Below are 20,778 nucleotides of genomic sequence, written 5' to 3' on the forward strand. Positions count from 1 at the left end.
ACAATTTTGGCAGCTGTTCATACAAAAATGGTACGTGAATATACGAAAATCTGTAACTGTTCAAGTAATGTTTTGATTGATATGGTATCTTCGGCAAAGTTGTAGGTATTGATGAAGACTATTAAAAAAAGGGAAATGAAAAAAAAAAACATTTTTGATTTTTCAATAAACTTTATTTCACAAGAAATCAATTGCCCAAAATCCGTGTTTTTTATATTTTTTTGTTTTCTATATGATTTAATTAGGCCAGTCATATTCTTTCTAGTAATAAAAATAAGGAAAAAAAAAATTAACTCGCACTATACTACCTACTTGCATTCCAAGTGCACACAGAATGGCATCCGACCTGCTCCCGTGATAACCTCGATGTCCATTCTTGTCCAGTATTATCTGCAGTACTACAAAAATTCGCACCCCTGCACTGGCGATCACTCAGCTAAGGGCCTTTCAGTTTGGCACCGACTGCCACCATGGACGAGTCCGCGTTCAGCTCGGGAAGCATGTACTCCAGCGGCGAGGAGGAACAGCTGGCCAACGAGGGCCTCCGGTTGAGCCGTTCCGTACGGTGGCGCGAACGCACCCGACACCACGTGACCTTCGAACCCGCCCTGATGCTGTTTTGCTTCGCGATCGCGCTGTCCGGTGGGTGGCTTTTGATGAAAGATGCGTGTGTGGAATTTTTTTATAAGTCAGCTGCAAAAACGCGTAGAGTTTTGTCTAGACTAAAACAATTGTCAGCAATTTTCTCATTTTGTAGTTCATTAAAATAATGTTAACGTCATTAAGTTTACACCACAAGGCAACAGATGTCACTAGAGTTTTGCAAGATTAAAACGTGCACAATTTTTTGTCTCTTTGTCTATGGTCCTAAAATCTCATCACTCCAAAATGACCATTCAGAGATCCAGCTGAGTCAGCAGATCATCTACCAGACCTGCCGGGTGCAGGGCTACGAACGGAGCGACTGTCTGCTGGTCGGAACGGAAGACAGTCCGAGACCGGCTGTGCAGGAGATCGAAGCGCAGGTCCAGCCGGCGGCGGCCAGTGTGACCACAGTTATTGTGGTTATCAAGTCAGTGGTGCCGGCCGCGGGGGCTCTGCTGCTGGGCGCCTGGGCCGATCGTTACGGGCGCAAGCCGGTCGTGCTGATTGCGGGTTGCGGTGAGAGTGTTGTGTTGTTGTTTGTTATCAGTAATCGTTTGTTGTGAGTGGTTATGCTTTGGTTTTTTTTTTGGTGATTGAGGTGGGAGTCTTTGTTTATATAAATGAAGTATTGCGAAAGAATTCACAAAAGATGCTAAAAATAGATGGTTTTGTTTCGATTTTGAACTCGTAATGCTTTGTTTTTAATTTTGTTTTTGTTTTTGTTTTTGTTTTTGTTTTTGTTTTTGTTTTTGTTTTTGTTTTTGTTTTTGTTTTTGTTTTTGTTTTTGTTTTTGTTTTTGTTTTTGTTTTTGTTTTTGTTTTTGTTTTTGTTTTTGTTTTTGTTTTTGTTTTTGTTTTTGTTTTTGTTTTTGTTTTTGTTTTTGTTTTTGTTTTTGTTTTTGTTTTTGTTTTTGTTTTTGTTTTTGTTTTTGTTTTGTTTTTGTTTTTGTTTTTGTTTTTGTTTTTGTTTTTGTTTTTGTTTTTGTTTTTGTTTTTGTTTTTGTTTTTGTTTTTGTTTTTGTTTTTGTTTTTGTTTTTGTTTTTGTTTTTGTTTTTGTTTTTGTTTTTGTTTTTGTTTTTGTTTTTGTTTTTGTTTTTGTTTTTGTTTTTGTTTTTGTTTTTGTTTTTGTTTTTGTTTTTGTTTTTGTTTTTGTTTTTGTTTTTGTTTTTGTTTTTGTTTTTGTTTTTGTTTTTGTTTTTGTTTTTGTTTTTGTTTTTGTTTTTGTTTTTGTTTTTGTTTTTGTTTTTGTTTTTGTTTTTGTTTTTGTTTTTGTTTTTGTTTTTGTTTTTGTTTTTTTTGTTTTTGTTTTTGTTTTTGTTTTTGTTTTTGTTTTTGTTTTTGTTTTTGTTTTTGTTTTTGTTTTTGTTTTTGTTTTTGTTTTTGTTTTTGTTTTTGTTTTTGTTTTTGTTTTGTTTTTGTTTTTGTTTTTGTTTTTGTTTTTGTTTTTGTTTTTGTTTTTGTTTTTGTTTTTGTTTTTGTTTTTGTTTTTGTTTTTGTTTTTGTTTTTGTTTTTGTTTTTGTTTTTGTTTTTGTTTTTGTTTTTGTTTTTGTTTTTGTTTTTGTTTTTGTTTTTGTTTTTGTTTTTGTTTTTGTTTTTGTTTTTGTTTTTGTTTTTGTTTTTGTTTTTGTTTTTGTTTTTGTTTTTGTTTTTGTTTTTGTTTTTGTTTTTGTTTTTGTTTTTGTTTTTGTTTTTGTTTTTGTTTTTGTTTTTGTTTTTGTTTTTGTTTTTGTTTTTGTTTTTGTTTTTGTTTTTGTTTTTGTTTTTGTTTTTGTTTTTGTTTTTGTTTTTGTTTTTGTTTTTGTTTTTGTTTTTGTTTTTGTTTTTGTTTTTGTTTTTGTTTTTGTTTTTGTTTTTGTTTTTGTTTTTGTTTTTGTTTTTGTTTTTGTTTTTGTTTTTGTTTTTGTTTTTGTTTTTGTTTTTGTTTTTGTTTTTGTTTTTGGCCTGTCATAATACTTCAAAAATGCAATTTTTAATGCATATCATTAATCAAGAAAACATGAATTTCAATATCTTCTCACAGGCCTCCTTCTCACCTACTTCGCCCTAACCAGCCTCAACTATCTGTCCTCGTTCGTGGAGGTCAACCCGTGGTACTATGTCCTAGCCTATGTGCCCTTTTCCATCCCCGGTGGAATGCCAATTCTTGGAGCGACCATCTTTGCCTTCATCGCAGACATCACCAACGACCAGAATCGCACCATCCGGATGGGCTTTGTGACGGCTTCGATCCTCACCGGTGTCATGGCCGGAACCTACGCCAGCCGTTACGTCCTCGAGTGGACCAGCGTGACGGCGCTGTTTGTGATGGCCACGTGCTGCATCGTGGTGGGACTGGTCTACATTGCTCTGTTCGTTGAGGACAGCATCGTTCCGAGTGCCGACAGCGAGCTGGGTTCCAGCTTGGCCAATCTGTTTTCGACCGGGTTGGTTCGGGAGATTGTGCAGTCGGGGCGCCGTAAGCGATCCAGATTCGTTTGGGTGATCCTCTGGTTGGTTGTGGTTACCAGCGGACTAATGGAACTGGCCGCGGGAAGTGGCCTCGTGGGGTACAAATTCACCCACAGGAAGTTCGAGTGGGGAAGGCATCAGTACGGTCACTTCCAGCTGGTTGACCAATCGCTGGTGATATTGGCTAATCTGGTGGGAATCCCGATGCTGAAGAAGGTAACTATTTGTAACTTCTTTTTAATTGATAAACTAACTCCAAACATATTTTCAGATTTTCGATTGGCCCGACACGCTCCTGGCCCTCATCTCCGTATTCAGCTTCGTAATTTGTTCCATCTGGAAGGGACTATCCTCAAACGGATGGCAGCTGTTTTTGGCCACCGGAATGACTGGCCTAAAGGGAATGGAGGCTGCTGCGTTACTCTCGGTGTGCTCGTACCTGCTGCCTTCCAGTGAGATTGCCAAGTTCTTTGGAATTGCGATGGCAATTGTTGGGCTGGTTCCGTTGGCATCGGAAGCACTTTTTGTGAGCTTCTACGAAGTGACGATGATGGCCAATCCGGAGGCGTTTAATTTTTTGACGGCTGGAATTTACGGTGGAGCGTTGTTGGTTTTGGGGTAGGTGAAATTTTAGTTTTTTTTAACGGGTAACGTTTACAGTTTATTTTATTTGCAGTATAATCCAATGTTTGCAGAATAGACGAAATCAGCCTCTATTAATATTGTAAAAAAAAAGTGATGTATTCTTCAAAATCATTTATCTTTTTTCTAAAACCATCGTCAGATCGTCGCCATCGTGCTAACTTGTCGTACGTGCATTTTGGGCCAAATTGAGTTAAGAACGCCATTTTGTGCAGCTGACAATGCCTCACCTTTTGACCTTCACAGATCCCCAAAATTCGATTTCAATCCTGAGATATTCAACAAAAACCGAAAAAACTCCGTGCATTTTTGTCACTTTACATATGAAAGTAGTTTCAATCTTGTCGTGCTATCTTGTCACTCCATGAAAATTGATGTAAGTGCGACAAAAGGCCAAAGGGATTTCAGGCCAGGAAAGTCAGGATGCGTTTGTCGCACGTACAAGCTAGACTACCGTAAACATTTGTAATTATAACTCGGGACTCCAGCAACCAACTTCAACCAAACTTTGGGACAATGCACAGAATGGTGAGCCAAACAAAACGTGTTTGTTATTGTTTACAATGCGTGCTCTCGTTTTTGAATATTCAAGGTCAAACATTAAAACGCGTTTTTCTCGGAACGTCAAAATGGCGGGTGCGACAAGATAGCACGACGACGTCGAGATGTTGTCATATAAATCCTTGAGAAATAAAGTACAATGTTGTTTTTATGCAAATTTTATTTCAAATTATTCTGCCACTTCATCAGCTTTGTTGATCCAGTAGTCTATGATTAGGGTTTGTTCAACTATTACGTCCAGAGGTTTTCGAGATTTCATATATGTACCTTACGTAATTTTTGAACGAGCCCTTATTGGAATTCACAATCACAACTTTTATTGCAGATGACAAGAAGGCCGTATCGTAACCCATACGATAAAAAAAAACTATGATAATATTTATAATATCGATAAATGTTGACAGTAATTGTACAGAGAATCTTCTTTTTATGCGATGCGCTACGATTTTCTAATTTGTCGATTTCTCTAGAATGACGCAACATTTCTGCAATCTTTTAAAAACAATTTGTAGGTTCTGTTCAGATCTACAAAACGCTTTCAGATCAAGAAAATAATGTAAGGCTGGAATTTACAAATATTTTTTAAATTTTAAATCAGCTTGAAAAATCAAGGGGCAAAAAATATTTTATCAAAAAACTTCAAAATATGGAATTTGAAATGCAATCAGCTTAAATCTTTATTTTTTAAAGTTTAAAATGGATGAAATTAAACATTTTTATGCATGTTTCTACTGTGAAATTGTCTAAATAACACGAATATGATAAAATTATCACCAGAAAATGGGATCTAAGCGGTCCCCTGGGCAAAAGATTACACCCCAAAAATTTACTAAAAATAAAAGTTTCTATTTTATGTGTTATTCTGCCTTGCCCAAAGCGTTATCAGTCTTAGATGATAGTCCCAGATGTCCCCTACGAGCTGCAGGTTGAACCGAGTTGATATCTGGATGGAACACTTTTTTATTTGAGTTTGAAAATTATGCTATTTTTTTACTAAAATGCCAATAACTCTCTTTAGATTTGACCAATTGGGATGCTTCTCCCTGCATTTTGTTGCATTTTTTAAGCCCTTTGAGATGCATTTTGAATTTTGAAATTGAATTGTATTTTGCCAAAGTTACAGCCTTTTTGAAGATTTTTTAATTTTTTGAATTATAAAACATTATGTCCCAATTTTTCCCACCTCCCATTGACAAGAGTGCTCATATTTTGGCCAGATGCTAGTTTTATACGTACAAACAATCCCTGAAAATTTCAGGCAGATTGGTGAGGTTCAAACGACGTGCCATACAAAGCGGTATGCCCTGTTCGTGGACTCGCCCTTAATTTTGTTTTCGTTAAATTCAAATCATACATTTTTTTGAAAACTAATAATTGCAAAACAACAGAACTTGACAAACTTATGGGAAATTGGATGAGCTTTCCGGTTAAATTTTTTTTCGAGACGGAAAAATCAAGTATGTCATATAGAAATTGCTAAAAACCATAAATAAACCTATTTTTTTAAACATTTTTATTTTTAAACCGCTGTTACTGCACAAGGATTGGACTTAGGACAATGGTCAATAAGGAAACATTTATGTAAAATTGTCTGGAGAACGTGTTTGGTTTTTGAAAATTTTGATGTTTAAAGCACTTTTGATAAACAAAAACAGTCTCAGTAAATGATTTTTGTATTTATTCAGGTGAGTTTCTCCATCCTGCATTTTTCGTGAGTTTTTGTAACATCTTAGGCTATTTTCTCAAAAATTTTGAACGAAGAAAATATCGTGGGCTCACCTTCAAATTTCACTTTTAGTTTTATTTCTTTCAGTGTATTTTTTTTTCGAAAAGTCCGTCAAATTTCCTACAAGTTTGTCTTTGACCACTTTTTGATACGATGCAACGGCTTCGAGATAGAGCAATATTTAAATTACGAAATACAACAATATTTAAAACACTTACGCCCTTCTCGAATGTCATTATCGAGTGAAACTGGCTCCATATACACAAAAATGTCTATATAAGCGTAGAATAACATGTCTACAAAGATTCATTGAAATCGGAGAGGGTCGAGAAAAAAGTACTTAAAAAAATCCTGTTTTTGGCTGGATTAGTGCGCTGAGCACGGAGACGCGCTGTCTTGTTTTTGCATGCTCATTTTCATTTCTTTTGTGTCGCAGTTTGTGTGCTTGGGTGCGTGGTTATTATATATAGGTGAAGGGATTTTATTAAATTATCATTATATTGCATTACTATATTTAATTGATTATATAACCACACTATATTTTACCTTTAACACATTATACAAAACACATATGAAACTGTAAACAGGAGCGTTTGGTACGGTATGTCCACGCATCCTTCCTCCCTTGTATATTCTGTGAAATGTGCTCCGTTTACAGAATCTGTCTCTGCGGTTAATGCAACGCAGTAGGCCTGGCCGCTTTAATTTATGCAATACATCTTCGGGGTTACTCAAGTGTACTGCAATAATTAATATTGACAAGAAAGAACTTGGGGCGTAATCTAACCCCAAGTTCTTCCAGGATGGTTTCTTCGGACTGGCTGCGCTTGTGTTCGATTAGATTAAAAAATCCTGTTTTGGGCTGGAATTGCTCATTAGATAATAGTCTACAGCAGAAAATGTAACTCTGTGCATTTGACTCAAAACATAATGTAGTTTGTTAAAAACAAAATTGGTAAAGTTACACAGAAATTGAAAAATAATTCTGTACTGAAAATTTAATGTTTCATAAACTTAAATGACATTGAATTTGAAGATTTGTTGGTTACTGCCCGTTGGAGTCAAATTTGGAAATTTCAAAGGTTGATTTTTGGTTTTAAAAGAATAGATCTTAAACTACTATATACTACCCATGCTTACCTAAAAGTCCCATATGCATTATAAGAATGTTCGAGTAAATACAGTAGTTGTTCGGTAACTGGGCTGAGAACGTAACTCAGTCACTGAATGTTGTTCGTTAACTGGGCTGAACAAAAAATAACGAGGGGACCACCATGCATAATATTTTCCAGATGAAATATAAAAATTAAAGTTACTCAAATTTATTTGCAATGCTTACTTTTCATATTTCTTTAATTGTAACTTGAAATTAAACAAAAGTTTGAAAAAAGTTGTCATGTATCAAGCGACTCCGACTCCGACTCCGACTCCGGCTCCGGCTTTCCACAAATTGTTGATTCCGGCTCCGACTCCGACTCCGGCCTACCAACTCTAGCCGACTCCGACTCTAACTCCAACTCCAGCTTTCCAAAATTTATTGACTCCGGCTCCGACTCCGACTCCGACACCTAATCTGTATTTTAAATATACAAAAAACGCATTTTCAGCACAACAATTCTCTGGGTTAATTTTAATTTTGTTAACAACATCATCATCCCGGTACCTGAATCGAACTCACGACCTCTGGATTGGAACTCCAGTACGCCGCTAGCCAAAACCCATCCCCTACCGGTCAGTGTTCCCAGTGAGTGAATTTACTCTTTGAAGGGATCTGACTTTGCCGAGCCAGACAGGAATCGAACCCTTCACCTTCCGCTTACAAGGCGAAACCCGTAACCTCACGGCCACGGAAGCTCGACTGTTTGAAAAATTGGGACATTTTATTTAACAACTTTAAATTTTTATTCATTTTTTTAAGGTAATAAGCTAGCTACACTTATTTTCAATTGTTTTTTTTTTCAGCAAGTTTTCATTTACTGAAAATTTCAGTAGTGCAGATTTCAGTAAATTTAACTGAATTCAGTAATGAGAAATTGGTGTGCAGTAACTATCATAGATACCCTGGTTTTGAAATAATTAATTTTCAAAGTAACTATTTTTTAAAGCTTTTTAAATCTATTTAAGTAGACGTACATAGAAATTGTGTTATCCATGAAAAAATTATAATATTTGTAAATTTAATTGAACTATATCAATTATATCATCCCGATTTAAGGCATTTAAAAAAAAAGACTTGTTCAACGATATTATTTAGTATCAACACTTAAAGAGTTTTGTATAGAAGTTGTAAACATTGGGGTAATCGATATATCTAATAAATTCAATGACTCGTATATGCAAAGTTGCATATGCGAGGCATAAGTGCGCCGGTTTAACTGTATTTCAAAATAAGTTGCAACTTATTTTCGATATTTTTTGGCAGATTTACATACAAAATGAGCGTGTTGCGTTCCAAGTAGAAGATTGATATAATAGTTGATAATGTTTTAAAAACATAATTATTTTTGTTAAATACTTATATTGAGCATTCCAAACACAATAAAAATGCTTCGAAAACATCATGGTATCTGATAAATATTTTGAACCAAAAATAAATTAAACAAAAAATGCAGTGCACGCAATTCATTAAATAAATTTAAAATATAAAAAAATGTATATAAATTTACCTGAATTTTAACAAATATTGAACAATAAATAAGTTCGTAAATTATATTAAACTTTTTGACAACTCCGACTCCTGCTCCGACTCCAGGTCTATCAGAAACTTACGACTGCGGCTCCGACTCCAACTTCAGCTCATACAATTTAGCCGACTCCGACTCCGACTCCGACTCCAGCTATTAGAGTTTTGACGACTCCGACTCCAACTCCAACTCCAGGTCCCCAAAAAGACCCGATTCCGCCGACTCCGACTCCACAGCCCTGGTTTTATCTATTGAATATGATTTTTGCATCCATTAACCCCTCGGTCAATTTGGTTTGTTTTGGTTTTTTGACGTTTGTCTGCTTTTTAACTGGGCTACGGCCCAGTTATCGAGCGCCCAGTTAAAAAGCAGCCCAGTTAAACAACGCCCAGTTACCGAACAACTACTAGAATGCAATTTTGTTGAAAATCAAGTGTGCTTTCAGAATAACTCGAAATATGCAGAACTTTGTAGTACAAAACCGAACGAAATTCAGTTTTTCACGAAAAGTTAGACGTAGCCTTTTGTGGGGAAAACTATTTTTTTGCAATTCCGTCGTGAAACTACTTACTTTTCCTGACATTCTTGAACGACGAAATAGTCTACTTTTCTGTACCAAAAATAACAGAGTCGAATAGCAACACTTTTCAAAATAAATGCTGAAAAGTTCTACTTTTCAGCACTCAAATGGGTTGAACTTTTCAGCACTTGTTTCGAAAAGTAACACTTTTCAACATTTTTGTGATTTAAACGATTTATTGACAAAATACATGAAAATTTGACATAAAATTTCACTCAGTGTGTATTTTTTGGAATTGCAAAAAATGTTGTATGGAACTCGTTGCAAAACTTGATTTTTTCAGCACTCTTCCTATTTATCCAACTCGGTGAACCTCGTTGGATAAATGTACGACTCGTGCTGAAAAAATACTCTTTTTGCAACTTGTTGCATAAACTACTATTACGTTTTTCAAAGCTTGCTGTTTTTTTAATATTTTCGACACTTATGCAAATATGGGAAATATATTTGTTGCCAAAGCAATATAAATAATTCTTAAAAAGTTTTATCGGTCAAGCCATACGGAAAAGTTTTGGCCAAATCATTATACTTTTGATTTAAACTTATTGATTAAACTAATTTTGAAAATTTCTTAAAAAATTGAAAAGAAATAATTTTAATAATTTGATCATAAACGCGCATAAATAAAATTTCAATTTTTATCTGAAATGATTAAACCAATAGAAAACAGAGGATTCCAATTCAAGCGCTCTTACCAGCCCTTTCACACATGACAAACACAAAACTCCACAAAAAGCCATTTCTGCTCAGCAGTAACAGAATAACATTAGCTGGAAATTCTGCACTGTAATTACGGCATCATTAGCTTTTTTCTGTTCATCATTCCTGTACTGTAAACAGGGTTGAACCAATACTGTTGATATCAAACCAAATTAATTTATCTAATTGATTTTGAGTTACTTATTTAATCATATTCGATTTCGATTTATAACCATGGTTCTATCATTTATTGAGATTGTTGACCAGAAAATAAAATAAAAATCATAGAACATGTAAGACTTCCACCCTGACGAATTCGCCCTTCCCATTCGGCATGGAAACACACATTAATTTGCAGTCTCCAGCTCTGCTGCACCAACAACAGATTCAAACAGCTGACTCCAACAACCAGCGGCGGCATCGTGAGAGGATCGTCGCTGGAATCGCGATAAGATGACTGTCGGAGCAGTGTGGTACGTGTTGGTGCAACGGATCGCGACCAACTGCCCGCACGAGCGATGTTTGGCATTGAAAAGTGTAGTCTTTGTAACTTCGCAATGATATTGCCTCGTCGTGCCTCCGCGAGGCTTCTCGTGGTTCGTCGCTTGTTTCCGCGGGGGAAAGGGTTCATGGAACGGGTTGTGGAGGCATTTTTTTTAAAATTAATGTTTGATAATATGGAAACTGTGTAATATGGTAACCGTAGCTTGAGAAACTGTTAACTAAGTACGACCATTTCCGGTACCGCTAACCCTACCCCAAAACGCGCGCTCAACCGACTGATCTCCCCTCAGAATGAGTTGCGTGACGGTGATTCAATAACGGCTTTGCTGATTCTGTACTCTAAACGCGCGTTCGTCACAATTTATTGATGTGTTGTTATTCAATCGCTGTTTGTAAACACTCTAGAGTGGACGCTTTGTTTCCGATATCGATAATCTAGATTGCAAAAAAAAAAAACGGTTTCGCGCGTAACTTTCTCTCGCGTACATGAACGCAGTTACGAGTGAGTTGTCCAGTCGAGTGGTAGCTTTTCGACCTAGAACGGGGTTTTTAGGACGAATTTGGACCGCTTGTTTGAAGGACAGGTGTGATTTGGTAGTTGGTGAGTCATACGTTCGGCGGTGCGTATCCCAAGTGATTCAAAGCTTTATCATTGATTGGGATTCGAAAATGACTTCTAATCGGAACAGTCATTGTTTGTGAGATAAGAAACTTGTAGAAAGAGCGCGCCATTTGAAAGTTGAACAAAGCGGCGTTATCCAGACATCAGATACGAACCAACCATGGACAGTGAAGGAAGCAAATCTTCCAGCAGCGTCAACTGCAACGAGCGTACGCCACTAGTTCAAACGACGGAAGATGAAGGTACCGGGTTCAGTTCCAGCTCCGGTAGCAGCGTGTTCAAAAAAGTAAAGTGCGTGGTCATTGAACCAGTAGCCGTAGTGTTGTGTTTCGGTTGGAGTATTTCAGGTCAGAATCATTAGCCTTTTCCAATATCCCATTTGTTTTAACAAAGCGCGATTTTCTTTGTTAAGGTATCGTGCTGGCAAATCAAATCATCGTCCAAACGTGTCAATATCTCGGTTACAACAAAACCGAATGCTCGCTGCTGGGGACGAATGTCGCCAACAAATCGGAAGATCTGATCGCCCTGGAAGCCCGCGTGCAACCGACGGCGGCGCAGATCTCGATGGTGGCTAACATTATCATCTCGGTGCTTCCGGCGCTGTGTGGGCTGCTGCTGGGGCCGTGGTCGGATCGGTTCGGACGGAAACCGGTGATGGTTATACCGTGTGTGGGTGAGTTATGGTGGCAGATAATATGAGTAATTGATAGTTAGCATTTGTAATGGCCCATTACAAAAATCACTTTTAGAAGTCTCTTTTGATAAACTATTTTCTGACACACAAATACACAAAATAAAAGAGCAAAATTGTTTTCAAACAATTAAATAAATTTTTGACTTTTTTCATGTTTCAACTATGAACTTTTTGCATGAAAGCAATTCTCTGAGATTTCGGTCATTATTTTTTTTTGTATTTTTTAATCCGGCTGAAACTTTTTTGGTGCCTTCGATATGCCCAAAGAAGCCATTTTGCATCATTAGTTTGTCCATGTAATTTTCCATACAAATTTGGTAGTTGTCCATACAAAAATGATGTATGAAAATTCAAAAATCTGTATCTTTTGAAGGAACTTTTTGATCGATTTGGTGTCTTCGGCAGGGTTATTGGTATGGATATGGACTACACTGAAAAAAAATCATACACGGTAAAAAAAAATGGTGATTTTTAATTTCACTAAAACTTGATTTGCAAAAAAAAACACTATTTTTATTTTTTTTTAAGGGTGATATTTTTTAAGGGACATCAAATGCCAACTTTTCAGAAATTTCTAGGTTGTGCAAAACATCTTTGATTTTTGGCTTTAGTTGATGTTTTTCGGTGAGAAATGAAACAAAATTCTTCTTCGTTACGTTTCGGCCTACTTCTTGGTTTCGGCCATCTTCAGACACAAAAACTTTTCCAGGCCAGGCTACTCCTGCTGGAGTGTCTGGATCGTGTCAGCACGATCCAGACACTCCAGCAGGAGTAGCCTGGCCTGGAAAAGTTTTTGTGTCTGAAGATGGCCGAAACCAAGAAGTAGGCCGAAACGTAACGAAGAAGAAGAATTTTGTTTCATTTCTCACCGAAAAACATCAACTAAAGCCAAAAAAAAAAATTCTCGGTGACCAAAACTATCAAACTACAAAACATCTTTGACCAAGTTATGATTTTTTGAATCAATACTGATTTTTTCAAAAAATTAAATTATTGGTCGCAAAAAATTTTTAACTTCATTTTTCGATGTAAAATCTAATTTGCAATCAAAAATCAAACTTCAGTGAAATTTTGATTAAGTGCACCGTTTTCAAGTTATAGCCATTTTTTGGTAACTTTTTTGAAAATAGTCGCAGTAATTAATTTATTTAAATCAGTGCCCATATTTGCCCACTTTTTAAAAAAATCATTTGAAAAGCAAAGAAAATTCTCTCTAATTTGCTTTTTTGAACTTTGTTGCTACGACCCTTAATTGTTGAAATATTGCCATGCAAAGGTTTAAAAGCAGGAAAATTGCTGTTTTCTAAGTCTCACCCAAAAGACCCACCATTTTCTAATGTCGATATCTCAGCAACTAATGGTCCGATTTACAAAGTTAAAATTTGAAACATTCGTGAAATTTCTGATCTTTTCAAAAACAATATTGAAAAAAATTAAATCAAAACTATCATTTCAAAAGAGCCTATTATACAATATTACGCCTTTTTGAAATGTTAGTTTTGATTTAAAAATTTTGAGGGGGGGGGGGGCTTCAGAAATCGAGAAGCAAAAAAAAATTTAAATAAAAACATTTTTTTATTGATTTCTAAGTGCAATCAGCTGAAATAAATTTAAAATGCGTTTAGCATCATTTTCAGCATGTTTGGATTCATTCAAAAATCTAATGAATTTTCGAGAATTGTCGATGTAAAACTTTTTTTTTTGCTGAAATTTTTGTTCTATACTCGTACTCTTGAAATTGCTACAATTTCAAGTTATAGTCACCTGACAATATTTTTCTGGTTAAAGTGTGAATCTTTTACCTGTGGATGCCATGACTATGGCTAGTGATTTTTCACATTAAAAAATATTGAAATTTTGGGGCATGCCAATAATAAAACATTACAATTTCATGACAATCCGCTAAAAATAAACGCAAAAAAAATGTTATTTTTTAAATATTTGTTTATAGGAAAGCAACTTAAAAGCTAGCAGTAGTTCAAGTTACAAAATTTAACACCTCGATACAAAATATTTGTTGCAAAATAAAAATACGAAACGAATTTTGTAATTTTTTTTTAGAATTTTCTTCAGCTGAATTTACGATTCAACTATGCTTATTTTACTGAAATTTTAGGAACTTTGATTGCTACAATATCTTCAAAATGAAACAACGGATTCATCAAAAGTACAGTCATCCCACATATTCGGAACGGTTTCCAGATCGGCCAATGTTCAAAAAATCATATCAAATCGATAATTGAACTTAATGACTCGCTTTTACCTTCATTTGAAAGCTTTTCTTGCGATCTTTCGAATGCTGTATCGAACATCTACAAATTTTAACTTTTATATGAAGTTTTTGAAGAATTACTTTGACCCTTGAAATCCACAAATTCGGAACACTTTTTTCTTACGAATGTAAACAAACTTTGGATCTCTCCAGGAGTACATATTTATTATCAAATAATGACTTCACACACTGAAACCAATGAAACTCAAGCTTAGTGATGTTTTATACATGGTTTGATAACTTTTTTTGTGAAAATATCAGTTAAATTCAGGTGTTCCACAATTGTGGGAGGCACAATAACATCCCACAATTATGAAACAGGCCATTTGGAGGCAGTGTTTTGCTGCTCTGGACAAATAGTCTTGGAATGAAGTTTTTTGTTCAAAAAATACTACTTTTACAAGTGAAATAGCAAGATAATGTCCAAATGAAGGTTCTTAAAATAGTAAGATCGACAGAAAAGCTACTTTTGGCATGCTATTGACAAATTATCATAAAAGTGTTCCGAATTTGTGGGTGTTCCGAATATGTGGGATGACTGTACTATCAGTAAAATAAGTTAAATAAGTACTTCAAAAAGCTTAGGCAAAATTTGATTTATATCAGTTGCTTTAAAAATTTAAATTGATAATTTTAAGAAAAAAATATATTTAAAAATGCCTTTAATTTTTTTCAGCGTTTGTTGTATTTTAAACCAAATGGAATAAAAACTTCATTCAAACAAAAATATTCAACTTATTCAACGTTATTTTTTTACAGCGATTCAAAGATAAAATAACTCAAACTGCTTTACGTTTTCTTTCGGTGAAGTTTTGAATAACGTTATTTCACTTTATTTTAGGATTTTTTTTGTAATAAAGAAAAAATGTTCATGTGGTGGACACGGATAACAAAATATAATGTTTTTTCAAAGATTTACATAAAATACGTTCACGTAGGATACGTTGCGTAGGATTTTCATTGTCACAAAATGTAACGTGAAATTTGTCGATCTTTCGAACAATCTTTCTTTTGTTGAAATTTTTAAATCCACGCTTACATTTAGTGAGGTCAAAAATTAGTGTTTTCGGCCTGAATTTTGAAAAAATCTTAAACACGGATAGAGGAACTTTCGCAAAATCAGCAGCAAACGAATTTCAGTGTCTTCGCCCCAAATTTCAGCTATTTTTTGCCTTTAATTATAAAGTAGACAAGATAACAAGAAATTGTGTGACAAATTTTCTAAATAAATTACAGATAATAGCATACGGGTCATTCCTTCCCAAGTGACCACGCGTCCAACATCGACCTTCACCAAATCTGCTCATATTTGGCATGGGGGTTGTTTTTGCCCCAAAAACAAAGAATTCAAAGTTTGGTGACATTTGGTCCACCACCGCGCCCGTGGCACCCCCCTCTTTTTCTGAGATTTTTGAAAAACCTCATTTTTAAAATGCATTTTGCTAACAGAAAAGTTTACAAAAAGTGAACTTTTGGGTATGCATATTTGAAGATATTTTGACATAGAATCGAATGGCATACTCAAAATTTACGTACAGTGTTGCCAGATATGAAAATGTTGCGCTTAAAGTTTTAATATGCAATTTAACCCTTTGGACGAGCACTCACGGGAAAACTGACAATTGCATTCGATTGCTGAGAGTTTTTTACATTAAATTCAATCAAAACCTCAGGGTAAAATGAATATTTCTTGAGATATCACATTTTTAAGTTGGAATGCTCTGTATTGCACAGCAAATGTTTTACTTAACCATCAATTTTCAACAGTACATTGCGTGAGAGCATAGTAGGCCTTGAAATTTGAATATTCTTTTTTTCAATTTCTTAACGGAAGCAAGTGAATGTCCCTAAATTGAATTTATGCATGTATGTATTGTATGTATGTATGTATGTATGTATTTATGTATGTATGTATTGTATGTATGCATTTGAACCCCCGTCTTGGCAGGACTTGGCGTGGTTCACGGATATAAGATAATGACAAAATGTTTAATTTCGAGCGCATCAACAGGAATTTTCTAGTTTTATGGCCCCAGAAGCTAGCCTGATAATATGAGCTTATTTGGTTAGGGTTGGTGGATCCAATTATTACCTGAAGGATGTTTGGAGTTTTTATTTGGCAAAATATAAAAACATGCTCAAAAATTATCCTATATATTTTCGGGATCAATTCCTAGCGCTTTGCGATGTTCTACAAAGTTGTTCCCCGGTTCAAAATCTTTGAGAATTTTGACAATAAGAAAATTTGATAGCGTTTAGGGAAACTTTGTCGAAGAAGATGTTAAAAGTGAAAATTCCTCATAGTAAATTAATTAAGTTCCATTCTAACTTCAGGTCAAAACTGGACCCAATGAACATTAACCAAATGAGCTCATATTATCAGGCTAGCTTCTGGGGCCATAAAACTAGAAAATTCCTGTTGATGCGCTCGAAATTAAACATTTTGTCATTTTCTTATATCCGTGAACCACGCCAAGTCCTGCCAAGACGGGGGTTCAAATGCATACATACAATACATACATACATAAATACAAACATACATAAATTCAATTTAGGGACATTCACTTGCTTCCGTTAAGAAATTGAAAAAAAGAATATTAAAATTTCAAGGCCTACTATGCTCTCACGCAATGTACTGTTGAAAATTGATGGTTAAGTAAAACATTTGCTGTGCAATACAGAGCTTTCCAACTTAAAAATGTGATATCTCAAGAAATATTCATTTTACCCTGAGGTTTTGATTAAATTTAATGTTAAAAACTCTCAGCAATCGAATGCAATTGTCAGTTTTCCCGTAAGTGCTCGCCAAAAGGGTTAAAAATGCATTTTAAAACTTTAAGCGCAACATTTTCATATCTGGCAACACTGTACGTAAATTTTGAGTATGCCATTCGATTCTATGTCAAAAAATCTTCAAATATACATACCCAAAAGTTAACTTTTGTAAACTTTTCTCTTAGCAAAATGCATTTTAAAAATGAGGTTTTTCAAAAATCTCAGAAAAAGAGGGGGGTGCCACGGGCGCGGGGTTGGACCAAATGTCACCAAACTTTGGATTCTTTGTTTTTGGGGCAAAAACAACCCCCATGCCAAATATGAGCAGATTTGGTGAAGGTCGATGTTGGACGCGTGGTCACTTGGGAAGGAATGACCCATACAAAGAAAATCGAAATTTGGGAAAACATAAGAAAAAACTGGGTTTCAATCATACAAATGGGGTTGAAAATATAAATAGAATCGAAAAATTACCGAGAAGCAATTCGTTGAATATTTTAATTTAGTAAATTGATTTTTTTTCTGCATTCCACGGGATTGGCCAAATTTCATGGTAAAATTTTACGGATATCGAGGCTTCCACGAAATCTTGAAAAATCACAAGCCCTAACCATGACAGAGTTTTGTTTTATGATTTCGTCTAAGGGATTATCCATAAACCACGTGAACACTTTTTAGAAATTTCAGAACCTTCGTGGACAATTTCCACAAAAAAAATCTTAATTGTGTAGAGCGTGGACGGACAATCCATGATTCAGACTTTATCAATCAAAATTGTTGAGCTTACGGATCCAATCTTGAAATAATTCGATTATAACAATAGTCAAATTGTGTTGTAATTCTTATGGAGATGGTAGCTTAGCTCACTGGTTTCGAAGATAGCAGATATATGGGTGCTCAAGGCTCCGGTTGATGTGCATCGTTAAAAAAAAACTTGAAAATTTCACAGCAAAAAAAACAATCCAGTTGTTGTCTAATATTAAGGGGTTACATACATGTAGAAATCATTAAATTTCATATTACAGAATTTTATTTGAATCCAGTAAAATCATGATTTTCAATCACTCCTGAAAGTTTCGTGACAGTATTACATGATTAAACTGAGTCAGAGACGATTTTAAGCTCAAAACACCGAGTTGATTTACGGGTACCACGATATCTCCAGATGGGATGGACCAAATTGGCTGAAATTCTGGGTGAAGACTCTCAAGACATATTCCGTGTTCATGACGAAGCCCGATTTTGAAATTCAGCTTTTAAAAAAAATATAAAAATCATAAACTGACGATTTTTTGTATGAAAAAATATTTTTATTTTTTTTAAATTAGTTTTTTTTAAAATCATATAACTGTATCTCGGCAATGATACAACCTAATGTTTTAAAATTTGTTAAAATAATAGATGAAAATGTATATTTTAATGCCCTGAAAACAGATTTTAAATAAAATAAAGTGTGTGCTTACACACAACCTCTGACTTTTTTGACGATTTACATGTATGTAATGTATTTGCTACAGGTGCTGAATATGATTTTTTTGCAATTCCGTCGTGAAACTACTTACTTTTCCTGTCATTCTTGAACGATGAAATAGCCTACTTTTCTGTACCAAAAATAACAGAATCGAATAGCAACACTTTTCAAAATAAATGCTGAAAAGTTCTACTTTTCAGCACTCAAATGGGTGCTGAAAAGTTGAACTTTTTAGCACTTGTTTCGAAAAGTAACACTTTTCAACATTTTTTGATTTGAACGATTTATTGACAAAATACATGAAAATTTGACATAAAATTTCACTCAGTGTGTGTTTTTCGGAATTGCAAAAAATGTTGTATGGAACTCGTTGCAAAACTTGATTTTTTCAGCACTCTTCGTATTTATCCAACTCGATGAACCTCGTTGGATAAATGTACGACTCGTGCTGAAAAAATCCTCTTTTTGCAACTTGTTGCATAAACTACTATTTCAGCACTCGTCGTATTTATCCAACTTGGTAAACCTCGTTTGTTAAATGAACGTATGGTGCTGAAAAAATCTTCATTTTGCAACTTGTTGCATAAACTACTATTTCCTTTTCTCTCTTCCAGGCTACATTCTCACTTACCTCGCCAAGGCCGCCATATGCTGGCAATCGGCGATCACCCCGCTCAATCCGTGGCTGTACGCGGTGGCCTACCTGCCGGCGGCCCTGACAGGTGGCACCAGCGTCGTCTGCGCCGGTCTGTTCAGCTTCCTGACGGACGTGACCACCGAGCACGACCGAACGGTTCGGATGGGCATCCTGCAGGCTTGCACACTGGCGGGGGCATTCGTTGGGATGATGTCCAGCAGTTTTATTTTGGAGATGACCAGCTCGGTGGCTGTGTTTGTGCTTTCTGCTTTGGCCATGGCTTTTGGGGCGGTTTATGTGCTGGTGTTTATTGAGGACAGTGTGACGCCGAGGGTTGGGGATGTCCGGTTTGGCGGTTGTGGCAAGTTGAGGGAGATCTTCCGGTTGGATTTGCTGAGGGACATGTTCAATACGTTTTTCAAGGCGCGATCTGGGTATGATAGGGGGATCATCTGGTTGACGGTTTGCATCGGGGCGTTTACGGTGCTTGGATCCGGTGGGGGTAACGTGTTTTATCTGTTTACCCGACGGAAGTTCGATTGGACGCTGGAGGACTTTACCTTGTGGCAATCGGCGGACTTGATGGCGATTATTGTGGGGAACTTTCTTGGGATTGCCATCCTGAAGAAGATCTTCAAAGTTCCGGATATTGCAATCGCATTTCTGTCGATTCTCTGCTTCGTGAGTGACTCCTTCATCAAGGGACTGGCCAGTCACGGATGGCAACTGTACCTGGCCACCGGGAGTACCCCGCTCAAGGGTACCGAAGGGGTGGCGTTGATGTCGATTTCTTCCAGCATTCTGCCGTCGCACGATATCGCCAAGATCTACTCGATGGCCATGTCCATCACGGCCATTGTGCCGCTGGCTGGGGCTCCGCTGTTTACCTATATTTACAGCCGAACTCTGGAGAACGCGCCGGAACTGTTCAACTTTGTTGCGTCCGGCATTTACTCGGTGAATTTGCTGTTTGTTGGGTAGGTCATTGAAATTTTGTTTTGAAAATATTGTATATTAATAGTTTTGCCTTGTCAAGGTATGATAGATTTGGGCTCCCTGGACACGATCCAACCGACGGAATTAAAATTTAGTAAATTTTGTGTAAATAAAATTGTGAATTTCGGGTATAAATGCTTTGGAATCATCTTAAGCAACCATGCGCACCCATTTTAATCCGTGAGTGTATTTATCAGCACATAATTTAGTAAAATTAGCTTTCCAAAGCTATCATACCTTGACGAAACTGAAACGTTTAAGGAGGTATTGAACTATGACAAACAAACAAACAAACTCGCAAATAAAGAAACTTTTTGACAGTTTGGTAGTTTGCCTGCTTTGCTTGTTTTCCTGCATTTGTTTGCAGAAACGTCAGCCTGCATATATTTGCTGCAAACTGTCAGACACAAAAAAGTGCTAGTTTGTTTGTTTGTTTGCCATAGTCCAATACCTCCTTTACTGACATCAACTTCAAAAATGTCAATTTGTGAAATAAGTAACAAATTTAATAAAACATTTTTTCAAACCATTTTTAGCATCATTCACATCCTCCTCAAAGGACGGCAGCGCCACCACCGACTATACAACGAATCTTCAATATCTTCGGAAGAGGACGATCCCGTAGCCTAACCTAGCCAGTGAGAGTGCTCCTTAAAGACGAAAGGAAATGTGATATTCAGTGCTTAGTACAACGTCTTGGTGCTAATGATTGGTGTAAATTTTTATTTTTATAGGAAATAAACTGTGATGTTCGGATCATTAAATTTACGCGTGGTTTTATTAGATTTTTTTTTTTCATTTCTTTTTATGTATAGAT

General features: G+C 35.8%; 1 protein-coding gene across 1 annotated transcript; it reads left to right on the forward strand.

The window, feature by feature from the left end:
* Positions 1-413: 413 nt before the first annotated feature.
* LOC6048513 lies at positions 414-20,725 on the forward strand. Its single transcript, XM_001865385.2, has 8 exons — positions 414-642; positions 901-1,161; positions 2,668-3,311; positions 3,367-3,713; positions 11,237-11,460; positions 11,526-11,789; positions 18,943-19,942; positions 20,498-20,725. The coding sequence occupies exons 1-8, from the start codon at positions 471-473 to the stop codon at positions 20,589-20,591; spliced, it is 3,006 nt and encodes a 1,001-aa protein (XP_001865420.2). The 5' UTR covers positions 414-470; the 3' UTR covers positions 20,592-20,725.
* Positions 20,726-20,778: the final 53 nt, after the last annotated feature.

This window comes from Culex quinquefasciatus, chromosome 3 (genome assembly GCF_015732765.1).
Source record: "Culex quinquefasciatus strain JHB chromosome 3, VPISU_Cqui_1.0_pri_paternal, whole genome shotgun sequence".
Taxonomy (NCBI): Eukaryota; Metazoa; Arthropoda; class Insecta; order Diptera; family Culicidae; genus Culex; species Culex quinquefasciatus.